The sequence below is a fragment of the Rousettus aegyptiacus genome, unplaced genomic scaffold (genome assembly GCF_014176215.1).
Source record: "Rousettus aegyptiacus isolate mRouAeg1 unplaced genomic scaffold, mRouAeg1.p scaffold_m13_p_4, whole genome shotgun sequence".
Lineage (NCBI taxonomy): Eukaryota > Metazoa > Chordata > Mammalia > Chiroptera > Pteropodidae > Rousettus > Rousettus aegyptiacus.
The window spans coordinates 2,654,668-2,672,905 of record NW_023416307.1 but is presented as its reverse complement, the minus strand read 5'-3'; the positions used below and the strand labels follow the sequence as shown (position 1 = coordinate 2,672,905).

Here is an 18,238-nt window from a genome sequence, read left to right as displayed (position 1 = left end):
AGAGCCTCTGAAAGACCAGGCCGGTGGGCGGTTCGGTCCCTCGTGTCTTTAAAGCGAGGAGCTACAGCTGTCCATGCTGCTTCACGCACCAACAACAATACACTCTGCACCAAGAGCAAACAGCTTGCTCACCATGCGGCAGGGCGTGTGGGTGGAAGGGTGACCTGTGACCGGGTGCCGACCTGCAACGTCTCAACTACCGCCACAGCTTCAGAGGCCTCGTCCCATGCCGGGCGTAAGTCTGAAGGCCGCAGTGTGCAACTTCCAGAAGCGGAAGGCACGAGGCAGAGCGAGCAGGGAGGACCCCGAGGGGCCGGCGCAGTTTGGGTGCCAGACCTCCTTCTGCACCCTTGGCCCTCAAGTGAACAACTTCCTGGACAAAATACAAATGATAGCACAAAACCCACCGCCTTCGGCACAGATTGCTATGAGGCAACTTCAGTCACTAAGAAAGTGCGAACACAGACTCCTGTGCAGATCTGATCTGCCGCGCTAGGCCAAGCTGATTTTATTACATACATTCTGCATTCTAAGAACTAATAACTTCATATTGTAAACATTAAGCATACAGAGTTAAAATTCAAGGCCACATGGTATCATTGATTGTCTCTTTTGTCGTGTATCTTTGGCTGGCCGAGATCAACTCGTAGTGTATAAATGCATAAGTTATATAATTATTACATAAAAAGGGGGGGACCACATGGACTTGGATACTTCATTCTGACAAACGCACAGCGTTCGCGACTCAAAAGGAACACTGGAGCCCGCGGAACCCACACCCCGAGGTGACGTCGGGCCGTGGCAGCCCAGAAGGCCGTCTCTTACCTGACCCCGTGGGGAACAGAGCCCCCGCAAAATGACAAAGTCCTGAACGTTTCTTTTAAATATCGGACAATTCCAGTTAAAATTTTTCTTTTGACAAACAAACAAACAAACAAACAAAAAAGAGATGCATGTTTTTTGTGTCTGAATTCTGCCACGTCCCCTCCCCGCACTCCGCTGTGTCCTTCCCTGTCACGCCAGGTCGGGCGTTAACGCTGACCGTGTTCGACCGCACTCAGGTCCCCGCGACGCATCCCCCTCGGCCCCCGTCCTGCCCGAAGTCCGGCCTCCTCCGCTCGAGAAGCTTCCTGCCCGGCGCTCGCTTCTCCTCCTCTGCTCGCTCCTCGTCCACCTCCTCCGGCCCTTGGCCCGACAGCCTCTCGCTCACTCTCTGCGCACGTTCTCAGTCCCACCGTTCGGCTCCTGGTTCCTGTGACACTGTGAGGGGTTGGGGACTTTGGGTCATCTGCGTGGTCTCAGAGAGCTGGCAGTTCTCCATCACACGGATGGCTCGGGCTTCGCACGGAACGGCAAAGGCCGACGAGCTCCGTATCAATCCCTGTCGCACACGCTCTTGTCTTTCTTTCTTTTTCTTTTTTTCTTTCTTTTTTTTTTTTTTGATATGTTTCTATTTTTCAATACAGGTAGTTTTCCTTAAAACGGCATTATAAACGGTATGTTAGGTGTCAAGACTGCGTTTTCTGCATTGCTTTAGTTTAATCCCAAACTCTAGTGCTAGAGTGTACACACTTCTGAAGACCACTTTCTTTGGCACTCTGTCCTTATAACGTCACACTCCTACTTACAATGTCTTTTACAAGGTGGGTCCGCAGATTATATGTCCATGCACATTACATTTTTAGCATCCTCTCTATTTCTGTAGTAATAGTTTAGTGATTCCCTCCGCTGAGCGTCTTTGGAGCCCTTCCCCGGCTTCCTTCCCCAACCCCGGTCGTGTTTTTTTTTTTTTTTTTTTTTTTTTTCCCCTCCATTCCCCTCGAGGCACTTTTGATTTCTGTTCTCCAATAGAGTTTGCGGCCCTTTCTCGGTGATTGTACGCTGCTGGGAAAGGCCTCTCCCGGGTCTTTAGTAGTAAGTGCCCAGATGGGAAGGCATGTGGCTGGCCGGAAGCCTAGTGTTAGGGTAGATGCCTCCGGTGGGTGAATTCCAGTACGGGTTGGGGGCGGCGAAAAAACTGGAGGATGTCACGGGCAGGGCGGGCGGGTGGGGCGCCACGAAGTTCATCTTCTGCGGGTGGGCGTGGTAGGAGCCCATGTACGGGAGGTCCGAGGGGTACTTGTAGAGGGATGACTCTGGGGGGTGCGGCTGGAGGGCCTGGGCGATGCCGTGGAAGTCGAACTTGTAGGCGTAGCGCTTCCCGTGGACCTTGGTCATGATGTTCTTGTCGTAGTAGTAGCGGAGGGCGCGGCTGAGCTTATCGTAGTTCATGTTGGGCTTGCTCTTCCGTTCGCCCCAGCGCCGAGCCACCTCGTCGGGGTCCGTCATCTTGAATTCCCCGTTGGTGCCTTCCCAGGTGATGCAGTTGGAGTTCGAGCTGTCGGACAGGAGCTCCAGGAGAAACTGCCACAGCTGGATCTGCCCGCTCCCTACGGAGGAGGAAAGACACAGGCGCCCGTGAGAACACGCTCTTCCCTCGGCGACAGAGCTGGGTGCCCTTTGCCAGCCTGAGCGCCTGCCCCCCAGCTGCCTCTCGGCTGCTCTTGTCCCTCAGCGTCCCCCCGGTTCTCCAGGGACCCGCCCTTGGCTGGACAGGAGCTGCCTCACGCACCCCAAGCGGCCCGCGGCCAGATGGACTGACAGAGGGTACCAGTGACTGGCCCCCTTGCTTCAAGCAGGTACCAGCTCCATGATGCTGTGCCCTCGGGGTCAGGCTGTCCTGCTTCCTCCTGCCCTCCCTCCCGAGAGCATACCCTTAGCTGCCCACTCGCACAAGCACCGTTGTCCCAAACTCTGTGTCTTAGGGACCTGATCTAAGACGATGATCCTTGGTACCTCCTAGGCTGATGCACAGACTCAAGCCCTTTACAAAATGCAAAGAATTCATATGGGGTCGGGGGGCCTTTGCTTCCGTTCATTTCTGACTTCCTCAGAAGAACGGCCAGGTTGCCTTTGTATTTTGGGGGGATGGAAGGGCTTATTTTTCCTATTTTGCGAGGCAAAGTGTGCCATTATTTTGATGGCAACAATGACTTAATACCATTTATGTTGGCTAGGTCAAGCGAAATAATAAAAGTCAGATTTAGGAAGTGAACTTCTAAAAAGTTAATGGAAAAAAATAGGGAATGGAAGTAAACACCGTTATTTCTAACATAACATTTCTCTGGCACTCAGACGGCGATCCTGTCAAAACTTTTCCTAGAACAGAATCAACCCCCTCCGAATGAGGAAGTCCAGAAAAAAAGTTGGCTCTCTTTCAAACCAGATCTCCCATTTCCAGTATCTGGGCAAACGCATCGTTAGGGAAATCCCTGTCTTGCCCCTGAGTCACAATGCCAACTGCGTTCGGAAGTTTCCAGAAGAAAACGTGTAACAATGAGCGGCTGCGAGGCCCCGTGGGGGGCGGAAAACAGCCCGGCTCCATCCAGGGGAGCTCGTTGAGCTGGGTGTGCACCGTCAGAATTTCCCTGATCCCATCAGAGGCACGAAGACGTGGCTTTTACGTTTTATTAAATTCAGAGCCAAATCCAGGCGCATCGTTCCGGCCACTCTGCTACAGCACTCGAAAGTGACACGCGGCTCCCTCGAGGGGAGAAGCGTGTAAATAGTGGGAACGGTGAGCCCCAGGAGAGGCTAAGCTGTGTCCAGCAGACCTCGGGCGCTTTCAAAACGGGCAACAGGAGGGTCTCGCCGCCTGGATTTCAGCCACGGCACGGCCTCGGGCTCATTACCAAAGAGATGGCCTTTTATTATACTATCAGTTAGAATCAACAGATGTGATAAAATGATTAAAGTAACCTTAGCTGCAGCTGTTCAGGGGACTGAGGTAATGGAAAAATCAATGATCAATGTGTTTTTCACTAAATCCTCACCGCTAGCTCCCTAGTATATAAATGATAAACTGTCTAACTCCTGAATCCTCGTTTCCACGTTGGCTACATGGAAATGAGTGTGTTTGTGAATTCATCCATACAACAGCACCGTGAGAAAGGTCAGCCTTTGCCGAATATGCTCTGGAAAATTACCATTTTCTGTCTAGCAACACATTTGAAATGTATTAACAGCTTGTAGTTCATCACGATGGAAGCCTTCGCTTTTCGGAACTACATATTCAAACTGTTCTCAATCAATATTTGTTTCCCCCCCAATGTTTCATTAATATGCATTTTAAAAAAATACAAGGAATGGTATGAGAAAGCCATATGGTTTTAGTATATATATTGTAACCGAAGAATAAATACTTGAAAAAAAATTCCACATATGACCTGGGAATAGAGAAAAACATGGATTTTTGATTTATCAGTCAGACATATGCTTCAATATAAACACGTAGAATTGTTTGAAAATATTCATTGTCGCTTTCCTCCCATAGAGAGAGCAATTTCACAGATTTTGTATAAATACATAGACCTTCCTAAACAGCCAAAATAATACTCAAACCCTGGCATCGTCTCAAGAATTTGTCCCTTGGCCATTTCCTTTATAAACGTGTGTAGCAGAGAAAATGTGGACAACGGTGGCCTCGTCTCTCTCCTGCTTCTGAAGAACTAAGAAGTCAGGGACCGAAATCCATGGCTGGAAACTCAAAGCTCAAAGAACGAATGAACGGTTTCTCACTAGACCGTTTTATCCACTAGCCTGTGAGACACGGGGCTCAGGCCGCTGAGTGTTCACAGCGTCTCTGGGCATAAGAGATCTGTAAACGAAATTCATCAGCTTCTAAATCTGAGGGCAAATCGTAAATGCAAAATCAATGAATTGTTGATAAAATACAACATTATGTCTGTGGGCTCAGCCCTCCAGAAGAAACTCCACTGTAGTCACGGCCGGTCCTCACGGCCAATCAGCTGAGGGTCAGTCCTTCCCACTGCCATGCCAACATTAATCAAGGATCAAATACAACAGGGGGTGCACACAACCCACACAAGGGACACTCCTGGAGCTCAGGTAACCAGGTAGACGATGCCGCTGGGCCCCAAAGGACACCTGCTACAGAAGGGCACTCTACCAAGACCGGGAGACACAGCAGCCCTACCGAACACACAGAAACAAACACAGGGAGGCAGCCGAGACGGGGGACAAAGGAACATGTCCCACATGAAAGAGCAGAAGAGAGCTCCAGAAAAAGAACTAAGCAAAATGGAGACACGCAGCCTCCCGGGCGCAGCGTCTAAAACACTGGTCATAGGGATGCTCGATGGTCTCAGCGAGAACTTCGCCCAAGCGGCAGGAAACACAAGCATGGAGACGGAAACCATGAAGAAGAATCAGCCGGAAACGGGGAGTGCGTCGACTGAAATAAAGACTGCGCTCGATGGGATCACCAGCAGATCGGCTGAGGCAGAGGATCGAACCAAAGACTTGGAAGAAAAGCTAGCAGGAAATACTCAATCAGAGCAGCAAAAAGGATAAAGGATCCCCTCGAAATGAGGTCAGTCTAAGGCGCCCGTGAGGTCGCATCAAGCGTACCGACACTCAGATCACAGGGGTGCTGGACGAGGACAGAGAGGGCAAGGAATCGAGAATCTATTGGAAGAAATAATGACAGAAAACTTCTCTAACCCGGCAAAGGCAACAGACATACAAGTCTAGGACGCGCAGAGAGTCCCAAACGAGATGAACGCCAAGAAGCCCGCCCCAAGACACGTCATAATCTAAATGCCAGAGTTTAAAGACAAAGAGCGAGTCTTAAAAGCAGCAAGAGAAAGGCAGCGAGTTAGTCACCCACAGCGAGCTTCCATAAACCATCAGCAGATTTCTCGACAGAAATTTTGCGGGCCAGACGGGATCGGCAGAAAATACTCAAAGTGATGAAAAACAAGGACCTACATCCAAGATTACTCTACCCAGCAAAGGTGTCGTTTAGAATCGAGGGACAAGTAAACAACCTCCCAGACAGAAAAAAAATAAAGGAGTTCATCACCGGCAAGCCAGAATCACGAGAAATACTGAATGAAGAAAGGGAAGGAGGAGGAGGGGGAAAAAAGATAAAAAGTATAAATGACAAAATGGCAATAGCCGTAGACCTATCAATAATTACTTTACATGTAAATAAACTAAATTCTCCAATCAAAAGACACAGGGTGGCCGAGACGTTCTCGCAGGCCGCCGATGGTTTACAGTCTCATTGGGCTCCACCCCGGCCCCTCTACCCACGGCGGGCATCCCCAGCTGCTGGGCACAACCACTCTCTGCCTCGGGCCCGGCCGCTCTCTTCGGCCCCACTGTCCAACCAAGCCACACCTTCGAGCTGTGACATGTATTTCATTAGCTGGCTTGCGTGAGTGCAGAGGCCAGTGTGGTCTTGTTTGGCACACCTGACACCTTCCTCCCCTGCCCTCAGACCCAGCCCACACACCTGAACAGTTGTTCGAATGAACAGCAAGCCTTCCTTTCTTTCCCCTTGGGCCCCTTCCTCCAGGACCACCCTCTTCCCCCATGTCCCCGCAGGGGCAGTTTAGGGAAAGTGAATGAAAACAGATTTTGCAGACAGAGAGGCAGGGTTAACACCCGGCCTCCCTTCTTATTGGCTGTGTGGCCCAGGAAAAGCTATCTAATTTCTCGGGACCTCTGATTCCTCTTGTGTAGGATCATGGCCTCCTGGGGCCGCTATGCCACAGGACCACGGACATGGCGCTTGGCCAGGCATTACGTGGGGCGGGAGCTACCTGGGCGTGAGCTCGCGCGACCGCTCTGACGTTCCCAGAGCATCTCAGCCTCTGCTCCTCTTTCTAACCTGTCCTCAACGTCACTGCCACACCCGTCTTCCTGAAGTGGGGCTGATGACCATCATCTCGAAACACAGTCAACACTTTTATTTGAATGGCCGTGGAGGCCGCTGCACATGGAAGGCTGACCACAGGCGTGAGGAGAGACCACAGACCCCGGAGACGTAGTCACCAGGTGGAGCTCACGTGAGAGAGAAGGAACTGGCTGCGTTGTTTAGACAGTGTTGGAATTACCTGCCTCCTTTGTCCACCAAAATATAAGTTACTTGAGAGTCATGGGTGGTGTCTTGTTATTTCTTGCATTTACTTATTCAACAAATAATTATAGAGCGCCTGGTCTAGGCCCCAGGGTAAACAAAACAACCCCTTCTTATGGCTCGGATGCTTAAAGGATATTTTCTGAATTAGTTAACATTCACCAAAATATAATGTCAAAGATGGCAGACGCTCAATAGCAGTATAGAGTCCCCATGGGGAGGAAGCCTGATTGAATCTGAATTTTTCCATTTCCAACCCTATTTTGGCCTCAATGTTTAGGAAACACGCATTCCAGCTTATACTTGCAAGATGCCTGGGACATCTTGGCGTTTGAATTTACTGCTGAGAATCTGCAGCGTGCGCTGTGAATTTCTCAAGTGGAAGCCAGCACGGCTGGCTCGGATCTGAAGACAAACAAATAAAACGATTTGGCGGGCCCCGAAATGGGACGGCAGGTGACAATCCTTGGCAAGGCACGAGTTACCAATGGGCCGATGAAGAACCTGCACTCTCTTCCAGCATCTCAGAGACAGACCATTCAATGAAGACGATGCTAAATTTGATGTCTTACGGTTGTAGTTACTGTTCTCCTCTTCAAAATGTTATTTTATCTGCTCGTGTGATGGGTCGAATCGTGTCGTCCCCAAATTCACACGTTGGAGTGGTGGCCCCCTGGAACTTGAGAATGTGGACTATTTCCTTATTTGGAAATGGGGTCTTTATGGAGGTAATCGAATGAAAGTGAGGTTATTAGGGTGGATGCTCACACACACACACACAGACTCATGGAGGGAAGGTTCGTGATAAGACACAGGCAGAAGGTGGGCGTCCACAAGCCACCTTCTAGAACAGGTCCTTCCCCCACGGCTCTCAGAAGAAACTAACTGTACTGGCATCTGACACCTTGATTTTGAACTGTCCTCCAGAACTCGGAGACAAGAAAATGTTTGTTGTGTAAGGCCCTCGTCCGTGGTACTTTGTTACAGCTACCCCAGGAAACGTACACAGCTTGGATCAGGTACTAATGCCTTTTGCTGAAGCTAGAATTTTAATTCATAACCCGACCCATTTTTTTTCTCCCCCATTTAGGCACATAATCCAGTGAGACCTAAAACTGAAATCTGTTCAGTTGAAGGGATTTCTCACCATTGCAAGTTGATCTTTCAAAAACAACCACACACGCCCAAAAGGTAACTTTGCAAGAGCAAAATCATCAGCAGTATCTCACCTGGATTCGCGAGGCGGCTACTCGTGGGTCCAAGAATCTGATAAGGGTCTACGGCAAAGAGAAAAGTGTCAAATTCCAAAGACATAGTCGTGACCGGTGTGCCGTCCCTGCAGGCGCAGGGCCGACCCCCTTGTGTTTTCAGATTTCTGGACTGAAAACGTCCCCCACACCAAAGTCACTAACACCACTTCCTGTATTAGATGTCACATGGGATCTGAGAGCCGTTTCTGTTGGTGGCCACGCTCAGATTTGGCCTGGGACTCCTGACGCCCAGCCCGGTGCCCACTCCATCCCGGGATATAAATAGGGCCAACGTGTGTTAAGTCCTCGGTCGGCCACAGTGCCGCGCTGGCCGCACCGCTCAGAGCACGGGCAATGGCAACTGGCCACTGTGTTTTGCACTGGCCTTGGCCGATTTTGCTGCACGTGGCCTGTAAGGTGACATTAAAAGAGTTCATAGGTCACCAAAAAGCAGCCCGCGTCCAAGTGGAATGTTTCTTTGCCTATTTCTTGTATAGATGTTGGGAACATTTGAACAAAACCTCGAGTCATCCTAATCGACTAGACCGATAATCTCGTCCCCATTTGATCTATGAAGCAGTCGTAAAGAAGGCAGAGGAACATGAATTTCGTTCAGAAAAATGACACTTTTGAGAAATAAGCTGCTAAACCTGTTCCTTCGCCAACGGACATCGAGACAATCCTGAAACATACCTAGCTGAGGACGCTGGTCTTCGGTCTTGGGCACTGTGGAAGGAGATGGCTGAGTCCCTGGAAATCCGGAAATAAAAGGGAATTAGCTATATTTGATATGTTTGATATAGTCTTTGATGCTGTCTCATCATCATTCCATCAATTACATAACACTCGTAACCAAACACAAACACCGAAGCAACAAGAGAGCACTTTAAGTTATTTTAGAAATTTATTTGGACCCTACTTTCCCCAAAACTAAAAAAAAAAAAAAAAAAATTGTGATGACTTACAACACGGATTAAAATGAATCACAGTCTAAAATTAATAGAGACACTACTAGAAAAATGAAATCAAGCAAGGGATGCTTTTAAACGTGGCGAAGGGTAGGAACCCCCCCGGGACTGAGTCTGCCCTCACATTCCCCCATGAGGCATGCCTTCGTGCTTGTTGAGATACATTACGTCAGCTACTTCTTTTTGTTATGGACGGAGGTATAACCCCAATAGAGAAAGGGTTATTGCCTTTAAAGATCAGTCGCGCTTTGTTGCCAATGGGCCCCTTTACGTGGTGAAAAGGCACAGATTAGCTACAGAAATTATTATTTACTCCAGCCAGAGTTGTCCCCTGCCTCGTGACATGCAGATTCAAGGCAGCGGGAGTCACCGTTATACCTTTCGACTGGGGCGTGGGGTGGCCGTGACCGGTCCAGGCTGATCTCCTGGGTGGTTCATAAGGTAAATCTGTAAAGACAAACAAATCAACTAAAAGACCAATAATGTGTTTTGTATAATAGGTATTTTCTCTACGTTTTCAGTTTTGTGTTTATTAGAATACTGTGCAAGGAAATCCAGTAAGCCAAAGAAATTTTCAACCTGGATGCCACTAGACTTGGGCTTTATTTTCGAATTATAATTTTTGTACATTTTACTGATCTAACATTTTTACCCATTAATCCGAAAACCTCCACTGACTGACAGATTCTCCCAGGGCTTGCTGCCTCTTCTAAGGGGATTTCCTATCATCAGAGGCTATGGCCACACTGACAGTTTCTTACAATCTAATTTCTCCTGTGTTCCCCCAGGATCGACCTGTATCCATCCCTTCATTATGGTGATGACCCACCCAGAACAAAACCTTCAATGAATCGACAAATTCTTGCTTGAGGTCTGCCCTTTGAGCCACCGAATGACTTTCCTGTTCCTTTTTCTTCCTTGAAAACAAGTCCTGAATTCTGATCCTGGGATTTGCCAGCTGCCTCTCTTGGCCACTCCTCACCCTCCCTTTATAATCTTATCTTTTCTATGCAAATCTCATCTTTCTATGCAAATATGCACGCTTTCTTCTTCTCCGAATGAATTCAGAATTTCTCTAAAATAATTGCATTAAATAAATCGCAAGACTGAAATAGGAGTGCCTCCGCAACATGCCAGCAATAATCGTAAAAGCTTCAGTATATGCCGATGATTTTTTTCCGTGTTCATAATGTATTATTGTCCGTCCCATAAATCTCTATGCACTTCACATATGCAAATTTAATAGCCACGTCTGCATCCTCGGTGTGAGTTCTATTGGTTATGAACACTCTAAGTCACTTCAAGTTTCTTCCAAATATGTATTTCCAGAAACATTTTATGCGTGCTTGAACTGCATACATAAAGCTATTTCTACCTGCAATCTCGTTACAGAACCATTTCCGAACTGTGTCTTCTTGGAGCGATGGATACCAGCTCAGTTCTGGGCCATCTGAAACCCACAGCCAGATACTTCACAGGTATTCTGCTACCAGACACCTGGAGATGACCTCAAACCCACGCCTGGAGGGCGATGTAATTCGTCTGAAGCTCTCTTTGAAGATATCGTTTAACCTTATTTAAAATTGGCCATTTGGTGGCTCAGTCTTCAAAAAGCTGGACTGCACTGCAGAAGATCCGTCTCCCCTCATTTTCATATCCCCAAGAGAAGAGCAATGAGACGCAACATGAAATTCGACGCAGCATTGCCGTGATTTATTTGGTGTTTGGCTACGAGTCTGTCGCCCAGTGTGGTCGGTGAAACCCCACCGCCCAGAGCTTTAGCTGAGTCAGATCGTTTTTCTTTTTAAACTCTGCTGCTGCTCACCACTCCCCGTTGGCTGGCATTTTTGCATTTGGGGGCCGCCCGCCTTTCCCACCCCGCTCTTCAAAGTCTCGCTTTTCTGGTGCTGGGGCTGTGCGTGGGCTGAAAATTGGTGGCCGCTGTCGATTTACAACGAAAAAATTTTTTTAGGTCTACATTTTGGTATTTCTTTTAATTTTTTTAAATCTTATTTTATTATTAGTTTCAAGCATACAGTACACCGGTTAGACATTCATATAGTTTATGAAACGATCCCCCCGATTGCTCTTTCTCTCCTCTGGCTCTCCACTCAGCCATTACCTTAATGCTGACTGCATTCCCTACGCCGTGCTCCCCATCCCCGTGACCATCTATCAACTACTAATTTGTACTTCTTTAACCCTTCACCCCATTCTCCCAGCCCCCCAGCCCCCCTCCCCTCTGGCCGTCCCTGGACTGGCCTCTATATTTATGAATCTGTTTTTGATTGGTTTGTTCTTTTCGTTTCTTAGATTCCGTATGTAAGTGAAATCATATGCTATTTATCTTTCTCTGTCTGACTAATTTCGATTTAGGTTTCTGGGAGCACTCTGCATATGGATTCTCATCCAGTTGCATTTTGTCTGAAAATGGTCAGCCAGAGGTTCAGTTTGAGAACTGTCGCAGAATGAAAAATCTACCAGCAGGGCGATCATAACAGCATCAAGCCCAATTCGGGAGCTGACGGGCCCATCAACAAGGGATTTCTATTTACCAAATGGAAAAGCAAGATAATACAGCAGTACATTCTAGATTCTTGTTTCTCAATGCGTGGGGCACAGACCCGCAGTCCTGGGAACGTCTGGGAGCTTGCCAGAGACTCAGAATCTCACCCCAATGTGCCAAAGCAGAATTTGCATTTTAATGAGATGCCAGGTGCCTTGGGTGGACGCTGACCTTCGAGACAATTTCCACTGCTCTTTTCTAGAAATCTCTGTTCCTATAGATAATGAGTTAAGAAATACTGAGTGTGTCAATAGAAAGACATGTGCGAAAGAGTTCCAGACTGAAGGTTTTACCTGCGGCACCACGAGTGGAATTAACAGCAAGTGTCAGTATGTTAGTCCGCTACTATTTTAGACACAAAAAAAGTATTGCTCATAAAACGGGACTGGAAAAAATTTAACGCCAAACTACTAATAGAAAAATATTTTGAAACTCTCCTCTCATAAAATCCTTCTCAGGGTGTAGAGTCACGTCCCATCCTTCTCTGAAAATAAGTCAGAACCTAAATAACGCCGAGTCTGATTTTTAGCCAAAACCTGAGATGTAACATGAACAATGACTAACATGTTCACAAACATATTGCCAGGGAAGATAAGCGGGCGTTTGTTTTCGTTCATAAAATTCTGGTCCAATGCTTCCTTATCAGCTGCCGATCACATGCCGCGGGCACCGAGCCCCCTCCCGTGGGAGGTGACGTAGGAGCTGCCAAGCTCAGCCTCGCTGAGACGGGAGACAACCAGCAGGGACCCCATGGGCAGCTCCCCGACCTCAAAACAGAGCCGGCGTAATTCCCCCTATGGGCTGCTCGAACAAGTATTGCTCCACATCTGTTTGCTATTTGTCTCTTCCTGATAGATCAGAGGACTCTTCATAAGGATATATTTCACATCTAACTTTTAGTGGCCATTTCCACACCCTCTCCATTTCTCTTCCTCCTTCATCCTCAAGGTGAGTAACTCATACGCTGGGCAGAAGGTCCTATATTGGGGAAGGTGGATTTCTGGCATAGGTCTTGCTATTGTCTTTTCTGTAAAACACTGTGTTTAAAAACGGGACTTCATAAAAGCCATTTTAATAGGCAGCTGAGGGTTACATAGGCAGATCTATGTGCCAATGATCCAGACCCCAAAACATGAAGCTACAAATAGAGTTTGACTGGCATCGTCTCCTCCACATCGGTACCTTCATTCACTGACAGGGAGCTGGGATCAGTCCCTGAATCCGAACGGGACTCCTCCCCACACCGGCCCCCTCCCGAGACAGCAGCGAATCGAGGTGACATCCTCACTGCCCTTCCTGCAGAACGAAGGTCACCGAGGTTTATATTCTCCTTTCTCGAGCTTACCGAAGAAAATCCCTTGAGCCCTCTCGACGTCTGCCAACCCACTTTACTTTCTGAAGGGCCAGAACTTAAATCGTGAGAGAGTCACGCTCACTCTGCAGGGTCCACGTCCCATTTATAAAGCAGCTCCGGAGGTCCCTGGCTGGGCTGACTGGGAAAGGATGAGTCTCGCCTGCTCTCCATGAACTCGGATGCTAGTGGCAAAGACGGTAGGGCCACGAGGGGTTGCCCAGAACCAGTCCGCAAACCACTGCTCAGTGGAAGAGAGTTTAAGAGTCGACAACTAACACAATTGAGAAGCTCTCCCCTGTTTTTCTACGGCTCTTTCTAAGGTCTGGGGGCCCCTTCTCACCTCGGTCTGCAGATCTCTGTGGTTATATTATAGTCGGGGGAAAGCAAGGAATGCTTGTTTTGTCAAAAGAGAGGCTTTAGACAGCGCCTCCCTGAGGGGTAAGTGCATTAGCCTCTCTGTGTCACTAGCACGGGCGAGGCTAAATGGCACCGAGTTGCAAACTCGATTCCCAGAAACGCTTGGAAGAGCAGCACCCGAAAATTCAAAGTCGAGGCTACCCTTTCGGGCGCAATTCTCCATTCTCTTGTTAATATCTAGATGCGCAGCATGATGCATGGGTTGCCATGGCGATGGAGGAGGGGAGGATGGGGCTGCCCAGTGTCCTCTTTGGCACACACCGGAGCTTTCGCATAAACCGTCCCCAAGAGGGCAGGCGAGGTGGGGTGGACTCATCTCCGTTTGTGCCCCTTGAGACCTCGAGGGCTCTGGGCACGTGTTTGGCAGAGGAGGAGGGTGCTTACAAGGAACATGGAGAAAGGGTTTCTGACAGTAATAAATAACCAACAGCACGAGGACCACGTGAAACACCATAAAAATAGTGATCATAACTAACGGAACGCGAAGCGAGATATGCCCATTTGCTAACACTTCATAAAAGCAGAGGAGAGATCGGCCTACATGCGAATTTATAACAAAGGGATCATGAAAGAGGGTACGTTGGGAATCAGGGACACACAGGAAAAGCAAATAAGAACGAGGGTGGGAAGAGAAGGGGTGAGCATGAACCAGGGGGTGAACGTGGCTATCTGTGAGCCCACTACGCAGCCTCCGCCAGTTACGGGGCAAAACCGAAATGGCACAGCGACCTGACCAGGCAAGCATCCAGGGGACTCTGGGCTCATCGACGCTCTTGGGAAGTCCATCCACGACAGAGAGGAAGAGGCGTCTTGGGGGCGGCGGACGGGGCGGGGTTGCTCGAGGCAGGCAGGAAGGGCGGGAATGGGGCGGGAAGCATGGCGAGGGAGCCAGGCAGCAGGACTCGGCGGGAGATGCAGGTCGGTGGGAGGAGTCCTGCTCCCATAAACGTGGGGGCGGAGAAACAGAGTGGACGGGAAGGCCCCGACGCAGCTGACCGGGCTGCAGGGGACATGAGCGTGGGCCTCTGCCATCCCCAAGGGCTCTCGGACCTCTCCCAAAGAAAGAGTCCACAGTCACCTCTCCGGAGAGCGGTCAGATGCCCACTGATCACAGCGACAGTCGGATTCACAGTGACCCCCCTCCCACCCGCCCCAGTGACTCAGCAGCCTCGGGAATCAGCGCGGCAAGACCATGCCCTCCACGCCATCGCAAGGTTCGCTGTTATAGGCCGACGCACTCGCAAGACCATCGTTTCGAGGCTGATCGCTGCTCTATCCAACGCCTGTAAGTAATTCTCTTCTCCAGGGTCAAAGCCCTGAACCTCGCTTACAGCAGATCGTTTTCTGGCTTGTCTCGCCTACTCTAAGTTCTTTATAGCTCAGACACCACTATCGGCGTCTCCTTTCGTAATCATAGTGGCAGCCGTCAAAACGGGTTATTTTTTTTGACACAAATCGAGTCCCAGAAACACACTTTACTGACAACGGAAAGATGGAGGCGTGATCTCTTCCAGGTCACACACAAACAGCGGCCCAAGGAAGGACATGATCAGAGCCACGTCAGGCGCCTCGGAGGTCGCCGCCCTTGACTCTCCGCTGACACACAGAGATGGTGTCCGAGCCTGTGCCCTCCCAGCCACACTCCTCTCAAAAACCTGGACGGGCCATGTCTTCCAAATCCACCGTATCCTAAGATACAACCAAAAAAAAAACACAAAAAAAACAAAGCAGCTCCGGGATCCACTGTTCTGTCTCTGTAGCCGCAGGCAGGGCCCCCGGCTGCCCTGACCACTGCACAACGCCAGCTCGCTGGGCCAGCGTCGTGGTGTTTTGACGCAGCTCAACACGCGCTCACAATTCCTGGCGCTTATAACTCAGTCAGAGGCATCTATGAGATGGCCTCACGCAAGCGAGCAAACAAATGAACCCTGGCCAAATGTTGTACAGACGGCTTTTACTTTTTTAAGGACGGATGGAAACGTTTTTCAAAATGCTCTCAAAAATGACTTTGTGATTTTCCTACACTCCCTAGGTGTTCCCCAGGATGCAGTTTCTAGTGGCCAATTCAGAACTCTCTAGAGCTTGAGAAAAACGTGCATTTCTAGCTTCCATCCTCAGCACACATGGTGGGTTCCTGCAGGGCCAGTCTAGCTGACTCCGGACCCTGGGTCTTGTCCAAGATTCACTGGCCCGTGACGTCTGCCGCGTGACAGTTAAGGAAGCACGTTGGCTGAGCATTCCTCCGCGCTTCTTAGGAACAGGGCAGTGAGTATTTTCTCTGGGGTTAGAGGAGAGAACATCGCCTGGCCAAAGTCGCCACGGCAGACCCAGGGCAGGGGCCGGGTGAGAACGACGCCGGGCAGTGTGTTCGCTCTGGCCGTTTAGCTCACCAGCCACCCCCCCTCGTCTTTCTCACTGGAAAGCAACAAGCTGAGGGCCTCGGACCCGTTCCACCCGAGACTCACAGAGCCCGGACCTGTGCGCAGGTCAAGGGCAGCAGCCTGGGCGTGAGGAGACGTGAGCTCCAGACAATGCTTGGACATGGAAGAACCGGCCCGCGGCCGCGAATCATGTCTGCTCCGCGGTGAGCTGGCGTAACGCGCCCAGGCTCGGGGGCTGGCGAGGGGGCGCACGGCTCAGGCCTGCTGCCCCCTGTCTGGGAGGGCCTCCGCGCCCCCACCTGGCAGACGCGCACCCCTCCCCGGGCGTGAGTCCGGTCCTCCCTCCTTCCGCGGAGGGCGAACTTGTCCTCCTGATGCTTCGGCGTCTGCGGCTGGAGGCCCAGCCTCTAACCACGCGCCGAGCGTCAGACCCGCATGTCTGGGCCCAGGCCCCGGGGTGTGCGGCTGCCCCCCTGCAGCCTGCAGGGGGCGCCCTGCCGTGTGGCCTCTGCTCCGCCTGCTTCCACCGGAGCACCTGGCTCACCCTGCACGTGGGCCTGCGAGCTCGTGTCCCTATCACCCGCTGTGACAGGCCCAGCTCGGGGGCGGGGTGGGGGACACCCCACGCACACCTGAGGAGTGCACCGGCCGGGCTTCCGAAGCCTGGTTCATCTTTGCATTAGCAGAACCCAGCGCCGTGCTTGGCACTAACAGGCACTTGACAAATACTTATTTATTTTTTCGTGAACGACATGCATACGGATCACCTGCTTTGGTCCCTGGGAAAGACGTAAAGTAAGGGTCAGAGGGAAGAGCTGTCTAGCACGTGCTTCTGCTCTGAGCCGCGGGGAATGGGGCGCTCGTGTTTGGGGGCGCCTCTCGTTTTCGTGCCTGTCCCCCGAGGAGGGACAGGTTACACGCCAGTCCTTCGACTGACTCAAAAGTGAACAGACAGCCCTGATCGCCAGGCATCCAGGACGCCGCCCTGCCCGCCTGACTTCCGGAGCAGCTAGCCGAGGGGCTGACCGCTTGGCATCCCGCAGTTCTGGGCCCGTGAGTGGGATCTCTAACAGAACAGTCTGACTGAATTTAGGCTCCAAACCCAGAGGCAGAAATAAGACCGTTTAGGACTCGCTTCGGCTCCAGGACCGGCTCTCTCGGTATCACGTGACTTAGGTCACAGCTCTCACGGGGCGTCCTGAGGTGTCTCTCAGTGAACAGATCACGCAGGGGTGTTTTCGTACCTGGCCTAGTTGTAATTCTTTGCGTAGCTTCGGGATATACTGAAGTGTTTGGGAAAATAAAAGCTGCACCCCCTGCAGACAAAAGGAAAGACAAAACAAGTGAAGGTCTTCGGTCGTGGTGGTTGGCCCAGCTCAGCAATGCCGCCCGGTCTAGGCCGCCCACGACGACACAGGGAGGTGACCTGCTCGAACCCGCCGGCCGGAGCCCAGGAGGAATGGACAACGCGGGTCGGAACAGGTTCTGGACCAGGGAGCAGGCCGGAAGCCCGGCTGAGCCCCGCCTGTTAAAGGGGCCCTGTGTCTTGCCGGCACACCTTCCGGCTAGAGCCCGTCTTTCTGTCCCTTACCATATGCCCAGCAATCTCATTTTATTAAAAAACAAAAACGAAAAAAAATTCTATGGTTGTGGGCTTTAGTTTTGAAGTTGCACGAAAAACCCGTAAAACATTTGACAGAGCCCTCGGAAGGCAGGAGCGAAGAATTATCAGTATTTTGCCAAAGACGACATGGATGCTATGGAAAGCTCATTCGCGACTCTATTCGCACACGGGTTTCCCTTCCTCCGTCAAACCCTGCTCGTGCGTCAGCAGAAACGCGCTCCCTTTGAGCCGTTCAGCCCATCTGGGACGGATCGTCCTGTCCTCCGATTGTGTCTATGTTCAACAACAACAAAAGTCGTGAGATCACAGCTTTCTTGAAACTTTCGCTCACTGTTAAAAGGGTTTTAAACAACCATGAAATTACCAGAAAATACGTGTAGCCTAAAGGTGTTTCCTAAGAGGGGGAAATTACTTTGTCTCAGTCATTTGTTATTTTCTGGACACAAGGTCATCAATAAGCGAATGCGTGTAAACCTACGCTGGGAAAAAAAAATAATACACTACCAACTCAAAGCGCCTCTCTTTCTTTCTTTTTAAACTTTAAACGCACAAGGGTCTGAAGACCGAGGATCAAGAGCAACTAGGAATGTCACTGTAATCCTCACGCCCGGAGGCCCTCACATCATGCCTTTGGACATCTAACGGCACACACGGGGAACGCCGCTGTGTTTCTGCGTGAGGCGGGCCATGGGC

General features: G+C 50.4%; 1 protein-coding gene across 3 annotated transcripts in view; it reads right to left on the bottom strand.

Moving 5' to 3' along the window:
- Nucleotides 1-472: 472 nt before the first annotated feature.
- Nucleotides 473-18,238, bottom strand: part of ERG (ETS transcription factor ERG) — a 214,914-nt gene continuing 197,148 nt past the window's right edge. For all 3 annotated transcript variants that reach the window (XM_036218930.1, XM_036218931.1, XM_016127471.2), the window contains 5 exons: nucleotides 17,166-17,237; nucleotides 9,582-9,650; nucleotides 8,929-8,985; nucleotides 8,215-8,262; nucleotides 473-2,429 (listed from right to left, as the gene is read on the bottom strand). In XM_036218930.1, coding sequence (XP_036074823.1) covers nucleotides 1,909-2,429; nucleotides 8,215-8,262; nucleotides 8,929-8,985; nucleotides 9,582-9,650; nucleotides 17,166-17,237 — 767 coding nt within the window. In that variant the 3' untranslated portion in view covers nucleotides 473-1,908. The remainder of the gene's footprint in view (nucleotides 2,430-8,214; nucleotides 8,263-8,928; nucleotides 8,986-9,581; nucleotides 9,651-17,165; nucleotides 17,238-18,238) is intronic.